The 24,849-nt window shown below is 35.0% G+C and overlaps 1 protein-coding gene across 1 annotated transcript; it reads right to left on the minus strand.

Moving 5' to 3' along the window:
- Positions 1-57: 57 nt before the first annotated feature.
- On the minus strand, positions 58-6,007 carry LOC124638570 (cuticle protein 3-like). Its single transcript, XM_047175584.1, has 4 exons — positions 5,950-6,007; positions 5,172-5,322; positions 1,749-1,976; positions 58-616 (listed from the first exon to the last, which is right to left on the minus strand). The coding sequence occupies exons 1-4, from the start codon at positions 5,956-5,958 to the stop codon at positions 501-503; spliced, it is 504 nt and encodes a 167-aa protein (XP_047031540.1). The 5' UTR covers positions 5,959-6,007; the 3' UTR covers positions 58-500.
- Between the last annotated feature and the right edge of the window lie 18,842 nt (positions 6,008-24,849).

Here is a 24,849-nt window from a genome sequence, read left to right on the forward strand (position 1 = left end):
CTCGGGAAACTGAACCGTGAAGGTCATTATTACGAACGTGTACAAATAAAACAATAATTAAAAACATTATCAAATATAATTGCAACTTTATTGCTTCAATATACAAAATAACGTACAAAAGATCAACTCAAAACGTGTGACGAAAAAACTGTTTAAAATCCTACAAAAAAAAACCTCGTATTAATGGTAAACATTTGTATAGCGTTGATCAACATTGTTGCGCAACAAGAATATTGCGTCGAACGAGAGCTTTTCAACTGCCTGTATCGACTGTGCAACGCAATATTGCTAGCAACTTGTTGACGCAACTTTTTCACAAAAGTTTACTACAAATATGGGGCCTAACCCTTCATACAAAAACCCAAGTTTTTCAATCACACGTTACATTTGAACTTCTATAATTTTCTTTTTACAGTATGTATAATATATTCTTAATCTATATCAAATGGCACTGTACAATGTTGCTTGCTGTGTTGCTGTGTTTACTGGCCAGTAGGTGCTTAGTAACGACGGTAAGGGTTGTAAGGATTGTAAGGGTTGAAAGGGTATCTCGGAGCCTGGTACTGCTTGCGGGCTAGGATGACTCCGGGAGCGTATCTGGCGTCGTGGTAGCTTCCTGTAATGTGGAAAGGGAAAATGATAAGTTTTATTCTTTGAACAGATTTATACTATAATAGCACATGTAAGGCACAAGTGTTTTTTTGTTTTTTTGACCGTGCTAATCTCAGGACGTACTGAATCGATTTGAAACATTCTTTTAGTGTTATAAGCTCATTCATGAACAAGGCTCTAGGCTTTTTTTACCGAGGTCAGCGAAGTGATTCCCACGGGACGCGGGAGGAACCACTAGCCGAAGCTAGTGTCATCATCAACGTTTTAAACTGGATGGTATATCATCCTTATTATTCCTGACCGACATACTAAAAGCTTAAATGTTTCAGACTCAAAATCTAATCGTCACCAAAAACTAAGCTAACTAAACCAATTAACACAAACAAAATATCCTTAGCCGCAATTACTCACTTCCAATCACATCTTATGGCTAGAAGTGACTTGCCATGAGGTGATAATTACTAGGTTATTAAAAAGCTATCTAGATTAATGGCTATGTCATCTGTGTTGGACGAGACAGAATGTTGATTGACGCTCGATATCAGCTCTGTTAGTTCTTGTAGGATTACTAATTGACAATTTGAAAGTAAGTACGGCTATAAAATGCTAATATTCTCATGATTAAAAACCTCTGTACGGTATTTGAGTTACACTGAATTCTACAACATACCGAGGGATGTGATTATGTAGAACAATTGTTTGTCTGACCTCTGGTGTCCTATTGTAAGGAAACACGATACGCTTTTGTTTTTTCTCATTTCCCTTGATACGATTGATAATAGGATATTCGTTCTTTTGTAGGTAGAAAGACTGTCAAATAAAAATTACAACATAATTTCCAGACATAGGACTACCTGTTTCTAACCGACATTCTAAAAGGGAGGAGGTTCTCAATTCTGATGAAATGTATGTTATTTTAAATGCCTATTTATCGATTTTTTTTCCTTTTTAGGATACACTCAACTCATTTTAATAAAACTACTTTTACTGATTTTATCATCGTCGAGACTAAATAATATTAATATAACAGCGATAAAATCTGTAAAAGCAGTTTTATTTAAATGCCTAATATTCGCGTGAATTTCAGAAAATCACTTAACCACAATTTAACATTAAATATAAAAAAAAAATCTCACCATCATCATAAATGCCAGCAGCTTCATCCCTCGCGTTCTCTTGCAGCGACCTCGCAATAGCCTCCGGAATGGGCGGTGGGGTCGGCAGATGAGCACCTTGAGGCTGGAAGCCGTTGGCATCAGCCGTATACCTCACGGAGTAGACTTGGCCGTCATCACCAGTGTAGGAGTAGCTGCCGGCTGCCTGGATGCCGTTGGCTTCAACTCCTGCTTCGTCTGCGTGGATTCCTGGAAGATGAAGAGTTAGTGGTTATTTTTGCATTTCTATATTGCAAGGAGGACATGTAGGCTTGTAATTGGCTCCTGACGACTATGTTTTTTTAAATTATTTTTATTAAACGGTTTTATTTAGCTCACCCTGTTTGTTTTTTTTTTTTTATTATTTATTTATTATTCTTGGGTCAAATTTAGTAATTCAAATTTAAGTACCTTCCTGTTGTCAGATTGATCTGAAATTTGGTACACACCTTCAATTCCGATGAAAATACAATATAGTAATATCAATAACATTGTAAATCCAAGATGGCCGCCGGTACAAAATGGCGGATTACATATTTTTTCCACAACCCCCTCAATATGGGTATCAAATGAAAGGGCTACACAAGTAGAATACTGTCAGCAACCCCAGCGGGGCCCAGGCCTGCGGGATTGTTCGAAAGAGTTACCGTGGTCCTGGTACATAAAAGGCCTACGACGAAACACAACGGTTTTTAGTCAGTAAGAGACTGGCACTCCCTCACAGCTGCTGACCCATATATAGAATGAGGAATATTCGGTAAGCATTTTCATTAAATACTAAAAACTAGAAAATAAAAAATCGGTAAAAAAAACTTTTAAGTTAAACGGTTTTACTTTATGTGCACTGAAAACTAGAAAATAAAAAAAACTGTTAAGTCCTTACCTATAAACCTACGTAGGTGGTCCCGATCATATTAGACTAAAATAAAAACGTGGGGCCCTCTGAAATCCTACCTATGGCAAAGCATATCTTTATACTTTGGTAGATCATGAGCTAGGCGTGCGCTGGTGAAGCCGCTACGGCTGATTATTGATTGCCAAATCTCCAGTTACGATTATAGTAAGTCGATGCAATCCACACCTATTATACCTCTAGAAGAAAGTACTACAGCAATAGTTAGGTAATGGGCCCCACGTTTTTATTTTAGTCTAATATGACCGGGACCACCTACGTAGGTTTATAGGTAAGGACTTAACAGTTTTTTTTATTTTCTAGTTTTCAGTGCACATAAAGTGAAACCGTTTAACTTAAAAGTTTTTTTTACCGATTTTTTTTGTTCTTTCACCTACTCGAATAGATTAGATGTGATAGTTTCTATAACGGCTTGCAGTCAGTTTGTAGGCCATCTTGCACATTTGAGAAGCCACTAGGATTTGTTATCAACAAATCTTAAGTAAACTTATAATCTGATGCAATAAGGAAAGCAAGCTGGAATGTTTTATAGGTTGCAGTGACAAGTTTGTTAACGTTATAAGGATTTTAATTAAAAAGAAAAACTTTTTTGCTTTAAAATTAACAAGAATCCTTAAATTGCTCAGACATAAATTAACTATTAAATTAGTGTTACAGATTAGCTTGCCAAAACTCGTGAACTAATTGTGAAAATTACAAGTCTTCTTCAAGCGAACTAACTAGGCAGATCTTATCTAACACTTTATAATACTGCTTGAGAGTAGGTAATCTGCAATTATGTGCAACTTGCTAATAATACGGATCGTTGGTATAAGAGCGTGGACACACTAACTTTACTTCAAGTCTAATTAGTGATATTGTTTAGTGATGCCCAGAATAGTGAATACAATACATAGGTTATACCTATTAATCCGATATGGTGTTGGAAAATATCATCAGAGCCGTTTTTAGGGTTCCGTAGCCAAAATGGCAAAAACGGAACCCTTATAGTTTCGTCATGTCCGTCTGTCCGTCTGTCCGTCTGTCCGTCTGTCACAGCCGATTTACTCGGAAACTATAAGTACTACAGTGATGAAATTTGATGGGAATATGTGTTGTATGAACCGCTACAAAAATATGACACTAAATAGTAAAAAAAAGAATTGGGGGTGGGGCCCCCCATACATGTAACTGAGGGATGAAATTTTTTTTTTCGATGTACATACCCGTGTGGGGTATCAATGGAAAGGTCTTTTAAAATGATATAAAGTTTTCTAAAAAACATTTTTCTTAAAGTGAACGGTTTTTGAGATATCAGCTCTCAAAGTCGTAAAAAGTATGTCCCCCCCCCTCTATTTTTATAACTACGGGGTATAAAATTCTAAAAAAAATAGAGGTGATGCATGCTAATTAACTCTTTCAACGATTTTTGGTTTGATCAAAGTATCTCTTATAGTTTTTGAGATAGGTTGATTTAACTGTAATTTACGGAACCCTTCGTGCACGAGTCCGACTCGCACTTGTTTCTTTAATACCATTGTAGGGTTGTTTAAACCATAATGCGATATTCTGTTCTACTCAGTTTTTAAAACTTAATTATTTTTAATTACTTAATTATTTTAGTATCAAACTTAAAAATATCTTCACAATTTTTCTCGTAAGAATACAGCGGTAATTTTTCGGAAGGCGGTTAAAAATTTAAAACTGAAAATAACGTAACGACGCACTACGCCAAGTTTTATAAAAAAAATATATAGTAATCCTAACCTCACGAGTACAAATTATACATTTACTGCTACAATTACTCCAACAGTCTGCACTACGCCTAATACTATAGACTTCAAATTAGGTCCAACGCAAAGTTGCGTAAAGTTTAGACGCACCCACGTTTTCTAAGATTGGGTTAGTATAAGACGCATGATGATGCGTTTATGCAAGTGTAGTGAGCAGATAATGAAGTTTTATGCCTCATATATTATGTAGAACGATGTGCGGAGGTATTTAAATAAGCTTAGCTTGTGGTAATGCGTGTATTTACACGGTAACTAGAAGTTAGTAATGGCGCGCTTTCAGACATTGTAATTATAGCGCGCTGTTCCTCGTGTTTCAACCCATAGGGAATTCTTTCCTGCACACAATTGAAAAGTGGCCTTTGGTCCTTTTTCAGGCTTTAGAATATCTGTGTACCATATATTTATTAATCAAGTATTGGCTGAAAAAGCGATGGACTGTGATAGATCTAGTAAAACTATTTTGAAAAGTCTTAACAATAGAAATTACGTTATAAGTACGCGATTGCCACAAGCTGTATTTTAATCGGGAAAGAGAAGCAGTTCCCACGGGCACTGGTAAAATATATAATGGAGTTTATTAAAATAATTAATATAGAAGTAGACGGGAAACTTCAGCAATGTCGTTTAAAAACGTACATTTTTGTCCTAGCTCCCAAAAGTCACTCCCAACTTTCCAATATTGAAAAGAAAGAAATAAAAATAGTCAAAAAAAAAACTCACCATTATCCGTATCGAAAGCGTAGTGGTATCCTTTTTCGTTGACTTCAGATTCAGACCTCAGGATGTTAGCATTTCTGTCTAATAGTGACCGCACTACGTGAGGAGGTACATAACTCGCTGCGCACACGCCGATCAGAGCGGTTAAGATGATCTGCGGGAGAAAATGGGGTTGGTATAATTTGGGGTTGAATTTGGCGAAATTAATGTAGGTATTTGTAAAATAAGGGGTTGATGTTTTGGTTTATTATTTGCTGAAAGTTTGATACGGGTTTCGGTTTGCATTTTTTTTTTCTTCTTTATTATTTGAAGAGAATTTTTATGGGGTTTCTTCGAACTTTGATAAGTTCAAATGGGAAACTGACGAGAAAGGGCAACGCTTTTGTGAATTTTCCGCAGCACTTTTCTCGTAGGTTTAATAAGCTTTTATTTTTCCACGAGCTTTTATTCTGGGCTGTACTTTTTTCACAGCTTTTTTCTATTTCAATGTCTTGTAATTATTATTAGGTATTTAATAAACCACGAGAAGTAAGTAAGTATCTCATAACAATTGTAACAACACTTCATAACTATTACGATAACCATTACTGTAACGCAATCTTTATTTAATAACAACAAAACCCGTGACAAAAGCCGTTACACAAATCACGAATACCAAATTTGAATAACACGAAAAAAAAAGTTTATCAACACCACAAACGAGTTTTGTGACAAAGAGGTTTGATCGACACGGATTGTCGTGTTTTTTTTTTATTTCTATAAATTTACGGTCTACACCTACCAACTTCATGATGTTTTCTGGTCTGAGGTTGGCAGAAGAATGCTGGTTTTGGTCCTCGCTTCACTATATATAGGTGTCGACCTGATAATCTCCTGATTCCAAGGTCATGGTCAAGTGAAGTCGCCTTAGAAGATCTGATTCATAGACGCGGATGTTTTTTTTTTAATTAGGACTCACTGGAATTTGAAAGGGGAATCCAAGTTCTGATTTTGAAAACGTGTGTGATAAAGTTTAGTGATGCAATTTAACTAATTGCAATTTAATTTATTGTACTCAAAAATCGATATTCAATTTATTTTTTATCGAATCAAACAGATTTTTTGATTGTTAACTGTCAAATATTTCATATAAATCAATTATTATTTAATTGTTAATTTCCGTTTCTTGTGTGGTGGTATTAAATTTTAATCAATTAACAATCAAAAAGTAATTTAAACCGTGGAATACAAAAGCTCTAAAAACGTGTGATAACTGAGTTGTTTAAAAAACTTGCTATGGTAGCTTCCTAATCCTATCTGCGAAGATTTTTTAAAGATATTTTAATTATCATTTGACCTAGAGACCCCATTTGCGCCATGATTGAAACATCAAAGGATGATTTAAGGGGTTCTATCGTCAAATGAGCACTTTTAGTTTAGGTGAACTGGGAGATTATATGTTAGAATTTACCCAATAAAACACACCCATGTTTTCAGAAGCCATCTATGTTCTATAATACCCAGAATATCCCAACAATACCAAACCAAAAACATTTCTAGTTATCTCTTGGTCTTATTATAGAAGTTTGATTCCAAAAATAACTATGCAAATTAGACAGGCAAGTCCTTACCTGTCTGAATAAATTAAAAAGTTCAGAGGTACCAATTTAATTTTGCTATTGTAATCCTTGATAGCAAGATGACTATCAGTATTTAATATATAAAGTGAACCTCGTATTCTTAATGCTAGCGTTTGTCAACCGATAACTATGTATATGTAGCTTCGTTGAAAAATATCCTTGTACGTTATATTTATAGATCCAGTTGTCAAAATTATTCTTACTTTATAGAGTACAAATCATTGACACCTATACTCAAAACTCAAGTCTTTATTAGCATTCTATATGTTATACAGGTGGTATATTTTACTGTCTAGAAACAATATGGACCCTGTAGAGCACATACAAGAGCCAGTGTAAAAAATAATTTAAGTCATCTCATATTAAAAGTTGTTAATTTAGAATTTTAATATAGAGACGCTCAGGTTCGATTCCTACGTCGAGCTACGGGGTCGGGTGCTTGCTGAAAACCTGGGTATGATTAGCAGATGTTCACAGCTGATCCGTTGGGTATCTTTCTAAAATAAGGCCTTACTATGGTACGAACAAAAGTGAAAAAGCCCTGTACAAAGACTTTTCTATATTTATAAATTGATGGTTTTGGTACTAATCCTAAAGTCATAGGTGAGATAGCTAAGAATAGATCCATTATAGAGCAATGCAGTCCTATTTGACCCCTAACAGTCGTGCATTTAAAAAACCGCATCGAATTGTAAATATCTGAAATGCAGATGCAATTTATGCCACGAATTGTAATCATAGCTTGATCTTGCTCTAATTATTAAGGATAGAGTGAGACTTAAACAATGCAGACCCAGTTTTTTTAAAGATTTGAACGTTTTTAAGATCAGTCTAGAGAGATAAAATAGGAACAAATCATTATGTGCATAGATAACTGCTGTATGCTCAGTCTTTTTGGAATCAAAAGACTACGTAGTATGTTTGGTTTAAAAAAAATACTTTGTAGATAGTTTGCTCTTAAAGAAGTCGAATTTAACTTACATAAAATAGTATATTTCATCTATTTCGAAGGTACCACAAAGGTAATTAACAACTAATCTAGAGTTTTATCTCCACAAAGACCTATCATAAAAGGAAACATAATTGTTTGTAACCCTAATAAAGGCTTCGAAACTACTAAACTGATTAAAAAAAATATTTCACTGTTGAGAAGCTACATCATCCTGAGCGACTAAATTTTATCGCAGACGTCAAAATTTTATCTGGATTCGAAAAGAATTTTCTCCAAGACACGACGGATGCCGCGGTAAATTAGCTAGTATTAATTAAAAATGCATAGAATAATAAAATGTATAAGATTTGTCATTAAATCGAAGCTCAATCAAATAAAATGGAATGCCAGACATCCTGGTTCAAACCATTTTGATTGATTGTCATTTTAACAGTAGAATATTATAATTTTAAACCTTTTAAAAATATATTATTTAGGTTTTACTATATCTTTGTTATTATCTATGTATTTTATATGTTAAAGACTGTGATAATGATATTTTTACTGTCTTTAATTAGTTTTATTGGTACAACTTTAAGCTCATCTAATCTATCATTATTGGTATTTTATTGAAATACAAACTTGATTGTATATTTTAAAGCTATGGTATAATAAGTGTCATTTTGTCTATTTTCTTACTTGTTATTTAAATAATTTGGTTCACTGTGTAAATTATTTTTCTTTGACTATCGGACTGAGATTAACCATAAAGGCTCTACGTACTTTTTAATACCAATGCATTTTAAGGTAATATTACAATACAAAATAGGTACTGTTACCTATAATAGAAGTAAAAACTGAAAAAAAGTTAAATGAAGCAGAGCAGAGAAAATCGGGTTAAAAATAATTTCACAGACTTCATATAAAATATAACGGACTAAAGTTGATATTTTACTATAATTTATTGTAACTACGTAGGTGGCCTAAATGTTGACACTTGAATGTCACATTAAAATGTAAGTATAACTATCAAAACAACCTTACAATATTTACATAAAACACGCAAATTGTATGCCTACTCCATAATAACAAAACAAATTATCATACAAATGTGCTCAAACGAATAAAAGAACTATTCCAACTTCGAAAATTACGTAATAATCGATAAAAAGTCTCGATATAAATCATCGATATATGTTTCGGATACTCCGAATATGTCAAATTAAAATCGATGGCTGTTATAAATGGGGCCAAGTTCTTTACTACGTTTTGCACAATGTGTATAGATGAAATTTTAGTTTTATAGAGCTTTTTATGCTATAATATTGCCTATTTTATGATATAGTTTTCGAAATCTGAGGCTATCAATCGATTTTGAACTTGCTATGCCTCTTAGGTTGCGACATATGTATATGTTCTTACATCTTAAACTTTTGAAATTGTTCAAAAAGGTATTAATTTAGGCCAAGTTATATTTTATAGATTTATACAAATGTCGTCTATACCTACTATTATTATAAAGCTAAAGAGCTTATATCGCCCTAGTCCCGGGGACCACAGGTTCAGTTACAGGAAAAAAAATCCTGTAACTTCTTTTTGTATTCAGTTTTAAATATTCCAATTATTTAGGGAAACAATCGTCTACTGTTGATCCAGGTATGTGAAGTAATTCCGACAGAAGCTACTTACTAAGATAAATTCTTAGCGCAATATTAATGGCAATCTAATTAATAATGATATAATTAATTGTGACAATAATGATATCAATGGTATTTTATAACTGTAATTACAATCGACCCATATGGTATTCCTTGAATAGGGGACATATCTATAATTTTACAGTACCTAACAATGAGAAAATGCGTCATTATCTCTGCCTCGTAAGGCTTACAGATTCCGGGACCTTTACCTTTACCTTTACCTTTAGTACTCAACACGCCCTTTAATTAAATGAATTGACGATCTATAGTCAACGACCATTCTTTTATTTAAGATTTTTTTAAAGACAATTTGAAGCTTTCATGCTAAAAGCCCAAGAGAGACAAGTTTAATTAAATGTTACGTACACCCATAGGCAACCATCTTTATATGATATACCTACTACTAGGTTTGCCTCCGACTAGGTGCTCCATGCTGCTCTCCTCATCGCTGCCACTGCGGGGAAGCTGTCAACAGCCTCGGTCACCACGGCCTGTCGTGCAGCCGGAGTGCCGGCCGCATACCACGACATGCCAACATAAACGACGTGATCCGTCGCGCTCTTGTTGCCGTCGGCGTGCCAGCCGTACTCGAACCAAATGGCTTGGCACGCGACGATGGCAAGAGACCAGACGGCATGTCGCTATTTCCGTGGAAGGTGGGTAGGACTTTAGTGTGGGACGCGACATGCGTCGACACTCTTGCGCCATCTCACCTTCCCGGAACTGCATGTTGTGCTGGCTCCGCCGCTGCACAAGCAGAGAACCTCAAGCGGCGCAAATATAGTAACCTTATAGGCAATTACATGTTTGAGCCGTTTGGGGTTGAAACTCTGGGGCCGTGGGGTCCGAGGGCGCACCTTCTTGCCAGGGATATTTCCCAGCGCCTGGTTGACACTTCCCGGGACCCAAAGGCTGGCTTTTATTTCGCACAGAGGTTGAGCATTGCCATCCAACGTGGCAATGCTGCCAGTCTTTTGGGTACATTACCCAGTGACAGCGATGAGGAGCAATTTTTTGATGCACTGTATTAGTTTTAAGTTGTATATATATATATATAAGTTTATTTTATTTTATTTTCAATTAATGTAAATATGTATATTGTGAATAATTAGTTATTAAACTCCTACTACTACATTATAGACACCTAAGGTCAACTAAGGACACCCGTGTCGACGGCGCGCGTTGTTCCACGCGCTCCTCAAAGAGACGTCAGCAACCCCAGCGGGGCCCAGCAGGGCCAAGGCCTGCCGGGGCTGCGGGTTGTTCGAAAGAGATACCGCGGCCCTGGTACATAAAAGGCCTATGACGGAACACGACGATTTTAGTCAGTAAGAGTCTGACACTCCCTCACCGCTGTTAACCCACAGCGGGAGGGGTCATTTGATGATTTTACGTCGATAAAAAAAAAAAAAAAAAAAAAAAGGTCAACTAAGGACAAAACTAGTCCTAGGACTTACTCTCTACCTTTATATTAATTGCATTTCAGTAGGTACTTTGCCTTACTAAACAGTCTTCAGAGCTTGAGAAGACCTATCCACATAAATAAACAGTATATACGCATTCTAGTAGCTCAAACACATACAAATATCTCGAGATTCTTTAATTAACCATGGTAAATGATGCCTCACCTCGCCATGTTGTAGGAAACTTTTTAATTACATCATTAATTAGCCATCTATATGTAAGATTGAAGTAAATACTATTTTTTCAAACGGCAATGTACATTGTATTCTACGTGAGCTTACTGTAAATTGCTAACTTTCGATCCATGATAGGCTTGCATTAAATTATAGGAAATTAATGCAAAATGGTCTAACTGAATGGAATAGAATCAACAATATACACTACCATTAGAGGAAAATTATTTACTTTCAGTGACTAATTGATAGAATTGGAAAAATAAAGCATATTAAACAGTCTATTCTTAATAATTACGAAGCGTAAGAGTTCGTTTGTTTGAACGTGCTAAATCACAGGACCTACTTGTTCCGATTTGAAAAAAATATTTCAGTATTAGATAGTGCGTTCATTAGGGAAGGCTATATTATATAGGCTTCTTTTTATCCGGGCGCGCGAAGTAGTCCAATGGGACGCGGGTGAAACCGCTGGAGGAAGATAGTTACAAAAAATATACAGCTACATACATTATTAAAGTATTTTCCAACTGGACTCGTTTCTCGGATAAAATCGAGTGTCCCAAGTAAAGCTACAAATTATTGACGCCTAAACTTGAAAATTAAATTCACATACCTCTGAAGACTTTAAAGTTACTAAAAGGACAAAATACCAGTTCTACGTATGTTTTTGTTCATCATTCGAAACAACGTGACTGCTAAAAAAGTACTAATTACAAATTAGTAGTTCGTTTTTATAACTTGAGCGTCAATTGTTTTCTAATTATAGTCCAAGAGAGCGTGTGCCTTTTGTATGATTTGATTATCAGAATAAATATTGAGGAAGCAGTAATTATAATGATACTTAAATACTGTATTTTTGATTTACGTATGTTAAGGAAAATGAGACTCATCTTTAAATGTCATCATTATATTTCTAGTTATTTTTTTCGTCTTGTAAAATAGTTGTGTACCATTTTCGTAACAAGATAGTCATAAAACTATTTCATATTTAAATACTTAAGCATTCAGAATTAAAATTACTGCTTCAAAATATGAATAATTATCTAAAATATTGATATTTCAACTTTAATTAGACTTAGCCATCAGACTAATTACAGTAAACTGTTCTTTATGATTTTAATTAATAATTATTATTTAAAATAGTCTTAAAAATAAATCTGACGTACTAAAATTATACTCATATTCAGTCAATATAGGCTAGATTAAACATTATTTTATGTACGCCCAAGACGCCCATCCTATTTTTTAACCCCCGACGCAAAAACGACGGGGTGTTATAAGTTTGACGTGTCTGTGTGTGTGTGTGTGTGTGTGTGTGTGTGTATGTGGCATCGTAGCTCCCAAACGGATGATCCGATTGTAATGCGGTTTTTTTTTGTTTGAAAGGAATGTCATTCGGGAGTGTTCTTAGCTATGTTTGGTGGAAATCGGTTCAGATCTTCAAGATCATCAGCTCGTTTGTTAGGTGTGATAGGAATGTTACACGCTCAGTTTACTTGCAAGCATATGTGGGATCTGAAATTTGAAATACTAATGTCTTCTGGAACCACTGAGCTGGTCTGCTGTTAGAACACGAAGATAGGAGACGTAACCCTGAACTGCCTTTTAGTAAACCCATCGAGTTTGGGCTCGTTGAATTTGTCTTGACTGGTTCTCTTCATGTTTCTAATTGACGAGAACCTGATGCTGGAAGTGGGATGTGGCGGATGAAACCCTGGAATGGTATATAACCCTGGATCACCAAAGGTTAATCTTTATTGTTTCTCAATCTGTGCAATTCTCCCAGAGCCAGTTTGTTATGAGGATTGTTAAACAGCTTCCTTTGGCCGAGATCGCATATAGCTACCCCATCTTAAAATAAAATAAATTAAATGAAGGAAAAATTAAGTAGCTCCTTCAAAAAGCATGAAATAAAATTAAATTATAAATTTAAAAAAACCCCCGACCCAAAAAAGTACGCAATTATTATGACAAAAGGTTAAAAACGCTAAACCCTATAAAAAGCAAAAAATAACTTTTAACACTACGTAAGTACCAACTAAAGCATGTCAGACTAAACTAAATTTTGACGTGTCGGGGGACCGCTTTTTACCTTCAAAAATACTTACATAAATCAAATGATAGGTACCTACCTAATTACAACATTCGTATATAAAAAAACACGAATCTTAATTAGATAATTAGAGCGGTCCCCCGACACGACAAAATTTAGTTTAGTCTGACATGCTTTAGTTGGTACTTACGTAGTGTTAAAAGTTATTTTTTGCTTTTTATAGGGTTTAGCGTTTTTAACCTTTTGTCATAATAATTGCGTACTTTTTTGGGTCGGGGGTTTTTTTAAATTTATAATTTAATTTTTTAACAAAAGGAATCCGATTTGATTGACAGCTACAAAAGTAGTGTGTCTGTATTACGTTACAAGTAATAAACGTCTTATTTGAATAGTGCATGAGACACAAAAAATATTTAAGGTCAAGTACACTTAGAATTAAGTTACACCTATATTTTATCAACTGACTGCCTCGTTGGTCTAGTGGTCGCAAGCGCGGCTGCTGTGCTTGAGGTCTCGGGTTTTCTTAAAACTTTCACAAAGCAGCCCGTAGTCTGGAAGTTGGTGATTGATTCACCCATGAAATTGTTAACTTATCTACAAGATGATACACGATTAAGAATTTTAAAATCTATTGTTATTTTTATCCAAGAAATGCAGATAGTAATCTCTAAAACCACTGTGCCGTGAGCTCGTGAGTTTTAACACGGATTTATTCTGCAGCTATACTTTTTAAATCTTTCTTAACCATACAATCATGCATCACGTTAGGTAGTCTAATATGATTTTAAGAGTTAAGAAAGATTTTAGAAGGGAAAACAAAAATCGATCCCTTTTGGTTACATTTTTTGTATTTTTTTTAAGATTATGTTGAGATGCGAAGTTGAACACAAAGTAAAGTCTGTTTTTTCAGTACAGTTAACATTTTCATCATAGAACATTTTCTAGCTATTACTCAGAACCTTACTTACATTAACCTTACTAGAACCTGTTCGGTATTCCAGCCCAAAGTTCACTTGACAGTCTTTTATTTTCAATATCGGTTAGTGCCATCTGCAAGAATTTTCTGAAAAATCTTGAAAACGCAAATATGCTGACTAACATACTTTCCTACCATCCCACAGCTCAAAAATCCTTCACGCAGCTTACAGCGATGTATTCGCAAATCTATTGTAACGCCCACCTGCGTGTCAAGGCGCAATGATTCATGGCAGACAATACAAGTGTACTTACTATGTAAATAGTTTTATTTAGTTAATAGCTTTGTTGGTATTGTGTACTGCTGTTTAGAGATCATCTAGGCAAACATCATTAACGCCCGTGACAATTATGGGAAATCATCAAATGACCCCTCCCGCTGTGGCTTAGCAGCGTAAGGGGATTCTCACAGTCTTACTGACTAAAACTCATCATGTTCCTTCTTAAGCCTTTTATGTACCAGGGCCGCGGTAAAACGCGCGAACAATTCCGCTGCCCTAGCAGGATAATATGACTTCTTGAGACATTTTTCTTGATTATATAAGTAAACTGCACCTAGCTTCTTTTATGCTTCTTTTATGCTGCTTGTTCTAATATGCCTGTCATTTAGGCATCCTTGGCAGTCATTAGGGGTAGTCAGAAGCCAGTAAGTCTGACAACCAGTCTTACCAAGGGGTTGCCCGGGTAATTGGGTTGAGGAGGTCAGACAGGCAGTCGCCCCTTGTTACACATAATAATTGTCCCAATCTTCGTCATACCTAAAAATAGGTTCTGATATAGAAAACATTGTTAATTCTTATGAAGAAAAATGATAAATGTAATTGTTGTTTATAGATAATTAATGGGTATATAATTTATATTTCAATTAAGTAGATACATAAAGATGCTTTAGTAAGTCTAAGTAATGGTAACAATAAGATTTTATGTTGTTTCTATGATAATTACGCGATATGGATAATACCGACCTATTAAGTACCAGGATATCTTTTAATGTCATACATATTATATTAATAACTAAAAGCAAGACTTTACAATTTAAGTTTATTTGTGAAAACTACACAAGCATACAATTTGACTTTCATGTTTTCTTTAAATGAAAAACCCAAGTCTTTGAGCATCTTTGTTAAAAATTACGAAATACTTTTTTCAGTACTGGTTTTAAACTGAATTTCATCAATTAAAGGAAAATTAAAGTTTTTCACTTTTGTAAAGGTTACAGACGATTTCTTAGTCCACCATTACTAAAGTAGGTAAAACTGGTGCTAATCCATATCTGTGGTATCTACAGTAATATAATCGTCTGTGTCATTCATTTTTGATAGGCGCAAAAACATTTTTTTTTAATATCTTTTTACCCACGAAATCGATGTGGTCCAAATTTAATTTTGGAGGGTAGCAATTAGGTAGCGACTCTGGGTGAAAAAAAAAACACAATACTTCTGCGCCGTTTCTTCACATTGGGAAAAGTGACAGCCATCCTGATATCAGAATGGCTGTCACCTTTAGATTCTGAATATCTTCAGAACCACGAGGGTAGCAATTGGTAGCTGGTAGCAATTAGGTAGCAACTCTCTATATGTATTTCGAGAGGATCGGAGAGTTGTGACAGGGGTCCTGACGCAGACATATAATCACACATTGCATGATTTTGATTAACCCCTAAGAGCTCTGAAATTACTGTACCGATTAGACATTATTTCACTTGTGTTAAGCTACATTACCCCCGAATTCCCACGAGATGGTGAAATCGCGAAATTACAGATAGTTTATACATACTCCTATCAAACTCAAGCGCATCTATAAAATACATTGCAATACTATGACGTCACGGCTTAGAACAAGCAACAGAAAATGCGTACAATATTGAATTAATTATCGTTTATATTGTGAGATAAGACAGTTTAATCACAGCATCAATCACCATGAGATACAGATGCGATTTGTCTGTCTGTCTGCTTCGTATATTATGGGATTGTGACCATTGGTTGCTGGATTCGGTGGATTGAGGTAAAGTTTAGGTTTCTATTGCAGATGCTCAAGTAGTTAATTATGTATTGGTAAGGAAAGTATACTTAAGAAAGGCACTAGTTGCGACCGAAGTACTTTATAGAACTTAATTTAAATTAAGACCACTATCCAATAGGACAATTTATAAGGTCCCTGGCAGAAATTGATAAATTATATTTTGGAAATAGGTTGAAAACAACAATATTATGCGTCACATTTTAATTCAGAGCTATATGACACTGTCAGTCTATTTTTCAGCTATAGTTGCAAATAAATATAATTAATTAACACCACAGCATATTTTTCAGCCCCAATCGCCAATCTTGCATCAAAATCAGAATACTTAATTAAATTACTAATGTCACGTCTAAAAATGTCCTAAAAATTCCCAGAATCCTGGTCACCACACCACTAAGACAGGAAGGTGTCTACACAATGTTCCGCCTACGCACCAAGTATTTACATTTACTTATATTAATTACAAATAGACAATTTTGAAAACGAAAGTGAGGATTTTGGAAAGTCAAAGTCACGGTGACTGCTCGTTAGTCAGTTAATTGCCGGTAAATAGACGTAACTATATTAGTTTAGATAAAAATATCATCATCATCAGCCTATCGCAGTCCACTGCTGGACATAGGCCTCTCCAAGTGCACGCCACTGAGATAAAATAGAAAGATAAAATATATGGTCTGAGTATGTTGTTTTTTACTCAGCTGAGAAGAATTGTGGCGGATGTACCGTATTGGGCACTGTGGGCATTGCCTACAACCCTGTTTTAATTGTGCCCTCTCACTTCTTTCTACTTTATAGTCACTCCCCTTATAATCACTGTTACTCACTTATAAATACTCCCTTTATTTATGGTGTTTTATGTACGCCTCCTTATGTATCCTTTAAGTACCAGAATGTATATCAGACTGTGGGGCATTTTCAGCGATATATGATGATTATACCCACAACATTTTTAAGGGCTGAATGTGTGAATGAGCCAGAGCCATTTAAAAGACAATCTGAAAACCTTTAGCTCTCGATATTTTTGGTCAAACTTCAAATGGCAACGTCAAATCAGAACTAGCAGTGCTGATCTTAAAAGATTGCTTGGTGGCTCTATATAGTGCTTGAAGTGAGATTCTATAGATGTGCAACACTGTGATCCAAATACATATATGTTTCTTTTGGCCTACTCGCTCTAGCAAAGATTTCCACGAAATTATAACCTTTGTACGCAAACAACGCTACGCTAGTTGAATTGCGCCGAAGAGTATTTAGATAATCTCACCATTTCAGTAACAACACAAGTTTCCAATAATACTTAATTAGCATAATACTATTAATTTTACATATATACTAGTCTACCTGGTAAAATACTATTAGTGTAATGTCATTAATTTGGTTCAGCCCACATGTATAAGACTTTGTTTGTCTATTAATGAGTATTTGTATCGCCTACAATGTCATAGGGATCTTTATTGATGATGGGTGAATACACCATGACGCCTGTTTGAGTAGGTAATATTGTAGTGTACCTAGATGTTTTATCTCGTGAAATCTCGTGAGCCATAGCGAATGTATAAATATAATAATACATGCACATTGTCTTTGAATGAATGAACTCCCCTCTTTTGTACCGCATTATACAATATTTTCAAAAATAGGCAGAAAGGCAAAAACAAAAAAAAATACTCATAATAAAATTATCAACATAGGTTTTGCTCCTTTTGTGCACCTGAGAGATAAGGGCAGGAGGATGATGTGCACCTGAGAGTAAAGAGTCTCATTGCATACCCAAAAACAATTTAAAGTCAAAAGGTTTTTATTTCATATAGACCTATTTACAGGTGCTAAAGAAACGTCATTCATTTTGAGATCTAATAATTTACTTATGTACATAACTCTCATTGGATAAAACTTAACCATCCTTTATTGTAGTCGGTTAAACATCCATCTTTCCTTTCCATATCAACATAGAAAGTATTCCAATATTCCCATAGCAACGACAACGGAAACGGAACCTTTTACGTGTGCGCACGCATCTCGGTTATAATAGACAGATTTAATATAAAATTTAACTGTTACACTGATGACGCAACCGTCACGCTAGGCCTAATTGAGGCTCAGTAGAAAGCAGCATTGTTTAAAATAAAAGTCACTATTAGCAATGTAAATTATGAAAATACCTATATTTTGGGATTCCGTATTTTAAAGTAATAAACTTAGGTTTTTCACAATGTAGCGATAGGTCGTAAAAATACTCCCGTTAAAAAAATATGCCTTTTTTATTGCCAGGTTCAACTTGCTTAACTTGCCTTTAGGTTTTTGTGAAAATGTTGGTTACTTTGTACTTTGCTAAATTGATGAACTAAGAGCGTAGTCTTTTTGAAAGGCCGAAAATGCACTTGCACCTTTTCATTATGTCGTGGGTTTCCATTTCTCCATGGGTGGTGATAATCGCTTCCAACGAAGGAATCCGTCTGCTTGTTGCCCTTAAAAAATCAAGATGTAGAAAATATGAGTCTCGGTCAGATGGCACCATTCACATTTTGCAGATTTTCAAATTCGTGTACAAAAAAAATAATGAGAGTAAAAAATGTTTACACTTTGAATGCTGTATTTGTGTGAGCATCTAATGAAGACAAAATATCTACCAATTACAATATACTGCCAACAAAATGAGTCACTACTAATTACATAAATCTAACCACGCATCCTAAAAAGCTACTTGATTCTATAGCAAAATCCTTGAAGTCCCAAAAGGGAGAAAAGACAGTTGTTCTCAAATTTGATAAGGCTTTGACAAATTACTTGTCTCCTAACAATAATTAACTTGAGTGAAGTAGATCGATCCTAAAGGTAAGCAACATTTAGCGCTTTCAATCCGAGGATGGGTGCAAGACAAACTCTTCCGTGTTTCGGAAGTGACGATGAATTTGTGGGTGTCATTTCACAATCTTTGGCAGTCGTTACAGCTAGTTAGAAGCCAGTAACAACCAGTCATAGGTCTAGATTTTTTATTAGATTAAAAATAGTTTTACATTTTGAATTAACTTTGAGAACCGTTGCTTAATATAAATGCAACGAATATTCACCCAGATGTATTTATTTTCAAGTGCATCTTCCTAGGTTTTTTATTGTTTACAATTTTGTTGTGCATGAGATCTTTATCTTCACTGCAGATAGTTTGTATGTCTTTATTTATTAAATGAGTAATGAGCCTAAAATGCTTGATGTTTTTAATAAAAAATAATTAATCTTCATTGTCGTCTCCGCCCACTAGAAACTCATTATCCTTATTAAGGTAGTAGTTGTAATCAATAATGATTTTATCAAGGTAGTGTCATTGATGCTTACATACGATGTTAAGTATGATGTTCCTATAGCTATGAAGGTAAGACTACGCACCCTAAATACTACAGACGCACTTTTATAAATAGGTAATTTTCTTAACACTGATACTACTTAGAATGACACATTATTTCGCTATAATATTATAAGCAATAAGAAGTTATGAGCACTTCTTGTAATTGACCTAAAGACTCCTAGACTCGAAGAAGATGATGACCTTTCTACCCATATTATTGCAGAATTCACACCTCTGATATAACAGTATAATCTAACCACAATATTCAAACCAATAATACAAACAGATAAAATCATAAATCAAGTTAGAAAAGACCCCTTTTGATATCACTGTGACGCTTCATTCAGCTCCATACATATCCTTCACTTCTATAATCTAGGCACAAAGGCCAATGATGATTAATATCATCAAACATTAATGAATAATTTACCATGAAATCAAGTCGCTTAGAATTCGCTCAAAAGGCTTGCCACTTAGCTAAGAGTTACCAAAGAGTTAATGGTTATAATATATGGGAAGGTAAAGGAAGATGGTTCCAATAATTTATGATATCTAATGGAAGATCAGGACTAACTTGTTTAGTTAGGAGTTTGTTGAGACTGAAAATCAAAGGTTCGATTCTATATGCAATTAAATTTGCAGTATCGTTGCTATTAGTATTATCGCTTCTAGTTGTTATAAAGAATACAAGATCAGTAGCTGTATTTACCTCAACATCATCATCATCTTGCCTTTATCTTAACTTTATTGGATTGGCGTAATATGACTTCTTCTTCCGTACATCTCCACCTAAAATAACATTGTTAATTTGTTAACTGAAACACGACTGTAAAAAAATGTTATCGTCTATATATTTAGTATCGTTTTGCTGACACGTAATTAACCGGGAAGTACTAGAGATACTTTTGTACACTAGGACTTCTTAAATCATTCAAAACAAGTAGCCATTATGCAAATGCAGACATCTTCCTTCCTTCAATACAAATAAATCGTTTACATAATAATATTGGACAAATGCATCAGTAGCTAGAACTCATAATTTAATGCCATCATATAAATCTTTTCTTTACAAACCATGACGTGTATAAATGATATTAATATGTGTGGCGCCAAGGGATATAAGCAAAGATGTCTTAACTTTCCCATAGTGTTAATTGAATTAAATGTATGGTAAAACAAAGTATTTTTGATATGGATGGGTAGAATAAAAATTTCTCTTCTCACCATTGGACTACACAATCATGGAACTTTAGGTGGCAAAAGTGCACCTAGCATGACAAAATATTATAATTCCTGATAACCGATTTTTAAATTACAACACAAAGTAATTAAATGGAAAACACGCCTTAATTTTTATCAGGGAGAAATATCAAAGACTACTAAAATGCCATCCACTTGAAAGAATCTGCCGTCATAACGTGGCTCCATAAAGTTCAGACAATCCATAATAAGCAAAAACTTCAAAGAAAATTAGCAGCGCTATCCCATAAATAAGTTCAAAGCCTATCGCAAGAATATTACAACAGACTCTAATCTAATTTGTAAGTAAATCGAGCTGCTAATATGATCGGAGGTTAGTGGGTGAATTCGCGTCAATATATCGTGGACAAATGTCAGGCTTTAACATTAGGTTAAGCTTACACTATGCTGATGTGATTGGAATGCGTAAAGAGAAGGACTCATTAGCAAGTAACTGGACAGTTAGGAGCCTATCATCATCAGCCTTTTTATGGTCCCACAGCTGGACACAGGCCTTCACGAGGAGTAGGATCGCTTGCTGTGATTACAGACTTTACAGTACAGGTTTCTTCGAGATATTTTCCTTCACATTTAATCCGTCATCGGTCCCTGACACATGGTGTGACTTTTCGACCCCCTCAACCCGGGCAAGCTTTAAAAACTCTTTGGTAATACTGGTTGTCAGATTTTCTCATCATCGGCCTATAGCAGTCCACTGCTGGACATAGGCCTCTCCAAGTGCACGCCACTGAGATCGGTTTTCGGCTGCTCGCATCCAGCTCCTGCCAGCCGTCTTGCGCAAGTCATCACTCCACCGTGCCTGAGGACGTCCTACACTACGTTTGTCGAGGCGTGGTCTCCACTCTAGAACTCGTTTACCCCAACGGTTATCGGTTCTTCGGCTAATATGGCCAGCCCACTGCCACTTCAGCTTGCTGATTCGGTGGGCTATGTCGATGACAGTCGATGTCAGATTTTCTGGCCCCTGAATATTTACTAGTAATGTATTTCTCAGTTACTTAGAAACAGGCTAGGCGGATGGCTTCATGAAAACCCACGTTGCATTTGGTTAGATTACAATATATAAATCGAAATACACAGCGAATAAATACCGGCTTAAAATATACACTTGATACAAACCGAAAGGAATTCAGATCTTAGGCAATGCTCAGCTATAATGGATTCCTGTCACAATATACTAAGGAAGATTATTATTTGGGATCGTCGAAAATGTGGTTCAAAATTGCCAATATTTTAAGCAAAGTGGTTCATGATTTAGCTCAGCCGTTAGAAAGGTTAATGTACTAAATACATGAATTTTATGTTCAATAAATTGGTCTTGCCGGGGCTGCAGAATCGTTCGAAGTAGTTACCGCTTCCCTGGTACATAAAGGGCTCCAGAAGGGACATGGTGGGTTTTAGTCATTACGAGTCTGATACTCCCTCACACTGCACCCACAGCGGGATTTCCTACCAAAAAGGATAAAATTGGTGGTGTCAGTCAACACAGAATAAAATAGAAACACAGCTGGTTTAGTTACCAGTTGTCAAAAAATATAACATCATATTCACATTGCAAAAAAAAAAAAAAACAATAAAACAATAAAGATCATACTAATCATCCTGTATGCCTCTGTTTCCTTGAACTTTAGATATTGCTTAACAATTTTCAATCTTAATTTCAAAGGTTTAAAGTTGCAAATTCAATAAAATACGAAAGTAAACCAATAACAATTTAGAAACAAAGCGTTTTGTATGGAATAAAATAATCCGTATTTGTTTGTGTTTCAAAAGTATTATGGTAATAGTAATCTTGATTTTGGCTTTGCGTAAGCAAAGAGGTAAGAAATATATTTATTAAAATTACAGCAGTAGTCAGATAATATTTTTTTGTAAATGTCAGCCAATATATTCTCATTAATTTTTAGGTGTCATTTTTAATTATTTAAAGTCAAATCAAAACGACACAATTAATTTATTACTCTACTCACTGATATAGAAAACTCTAGATATTTTACTGATAAGGTAACATAAAAACATAAATTACACAGTTATTTACACTACTCAATCCAATGACTATAACAATCAAAATAGCAGAAATTAATAACTACATTAATCACCAGCTCACCATTATATACAATACATTTTTTCACAACTTACAAACACCATAACAATTATGACTACCCCATTAAAATTCCTTTGATATTAATTGATATAATATAAATTCTTCAGACATCCATAGTTTTCATGTGATCAATGATTTATGACATTTTATGAGATGTATGAGATTCTAGAAGTGACACTTGTGAGTGACATAAGGAATTGACTGCAAGGCTGTGACATTTAGAAGATGGGCCCGATCTAGTTATTTGTGATGAAAAGGGGTTGGTGTTACTGTGATGAGAGAAGCGAAAGTGTACTAAATTACTATCACAAGACTGTGTTTATAAGTGAGTAGAAATAACTGAACATTGAAGAATATTACCCAGAAGCTCGAATACTAGTAACACTAAAACGGACCGACTGATAAAAGGCTACGCAACGCTTAACGCTGCCGCCATTTGGATTGGTAATCATTCTGTCATACGAGTCTACCCGTGTTTCTGAAGGTACGTTGAATTTTGGGTAACAGTTTTCATTGCAATTTTGGTGCTCAGAAGCCAGTCTGACCCCCAGTTTTACCAAGGAGTCTCGGGATCAACAGGGTACTGGGTTAATGCAAGGTCAGATGGTCGATATTAGAAGTACTGCTCCGTTTAGTTAGACAAAAAGCAACAGGAAAAGTTAAGGCAGATTATTAAAGTAACATTTCAGTGCTACAAAGCCTTACATCACAAAAAATCCACAAAACTCGCTCCTCTTATCACCAACTACACCCACTTACAAAGCCTGAGGCACCAACAATTCCAATACATTAATTAAATTACATTCGCAATTATATCGTAATTATTATTCAGAAGTTATTACCTAAAGGTCGACAAGTTTCAATGCGTCTTCCATCCGGAACTAATAGATCTTCGATATTAACTGATATTGTTAAAATTATATGGGGTTATGTTTGTATGTCACTTCGGGCAGATCATTAAGTGTTAAATTACTGAACGAAACAAACTTAGTAGCATTTTCCGTTTTCTGAAGTAATTTGAATCTTAAAAAAAAATAACAAATACTCATCCTCCGAGCCTTTTTCACAATTATGTTGGGGTCGGCTTCCAGTCTAACCCGATGTAGCTGAGTACCAGTGCTTTACGAGGAGCGACTGCCCTATCTGACCCCCTCAACCCAGTTACCCGGGCAACCCAATACCCCTATAAATAAACAAAGACTAACCGTCTAAAAGTTGCCATTTCTATTTATTTTATTAGGTTAGGTTAAGTATACAAGATTTAATGAAGAACTGTTTTCACATTACTGTTTTAACCTTCAAACGTATGAGGTTTTTCGCATTCCATTACATCTCAATAACTTTATAGTAGCATATCTTTAACGATTTAATAATGTTATTTATCTCATTTACAACTATAACAATCACGGTTAATAAAATTCTCTTCAGTAGCTTTTGTGTGAAAATAAAATAAAACCTACTCGGTTGAGAAGTTGCCTCTGGACGTAAGCGAAACCGCGAGAAACAGCCAGTGAATCTCAAACAAGATCATATTGTGGCAACAAATTGAAGTTCACTAAGGTTGTTATTGAGATCTGCCTAGATCCTGATATTAATTAGCTTTTAATGGCGTTAGTTTGTAAAGCCTATTATCATTATAATGAAAACTCTATGGTGGTCGATGTTCTTTATAAGCCTGATTGCAGATTAATAACTTCAGTCCTTCAAATGCTTGTTTAACACGAATATAATCTGAATAACCTACATAGCAATAAAGAACACAAATCTCGCCTATCAGATCTTTTTTCTTCAGTTGATAACGATAGAAGACTGAAAGTTTCACAACAAGTCACATTAAGTTATCATTTTTCCCAGAGAGTAGGTAATAAAAACTCTATGTTTTTCCATTTTAACCTGAAGCCTATCCGAAATCTGTATTTTTTTTTACATATAAAGAAAGTCGTGTTAGTTACACTACTCATAACTGAAGAATAGCTGCACCTTTTAAGCTGAAAATGAGAGAGGATGAGAGGTAGCTTACACCCGGGAGAAGGA

The sequence above is a fragment of the Helicoverpa zea genome, chromosome 17, assembly GCF_022581195.2.
Source record: "Helicoverpa zea isolate HzStark_Cry1AcR chromosome 17, ilHelZeax1.1, whole genome shotgun sequence".
In the NCBI taxonomy this organism is placed as follows: domain Eukaryota; kingdom Metazoa; phylum Arthropoda; class Insecta; order Lepidoptera; family Noctuidae; genus Helicoverpa; species Helicoverpa zea.

What these genes read in the sequence shown, in the direction of transcription:
- LOC124638570 (XM_047175584.1), bottom strand. An exon ending in CGCTTTCGATACGGATAATG is followed by an intron (nt 1,977 to 5,171) that starts GTGAGTTTTTTT and finishes TTCATCTTCCAG; the next exon opens with GAATCCACGCAGACGAAGCA. An exon ending in TGCTGGCATTTATGATGATG is followed by an intron (nt 617 to 1,748) that starts GTGAGATTTTTT and finishes TCCACATTACAG; the next exon opens with GAAGCTACCACGACGCCAGA.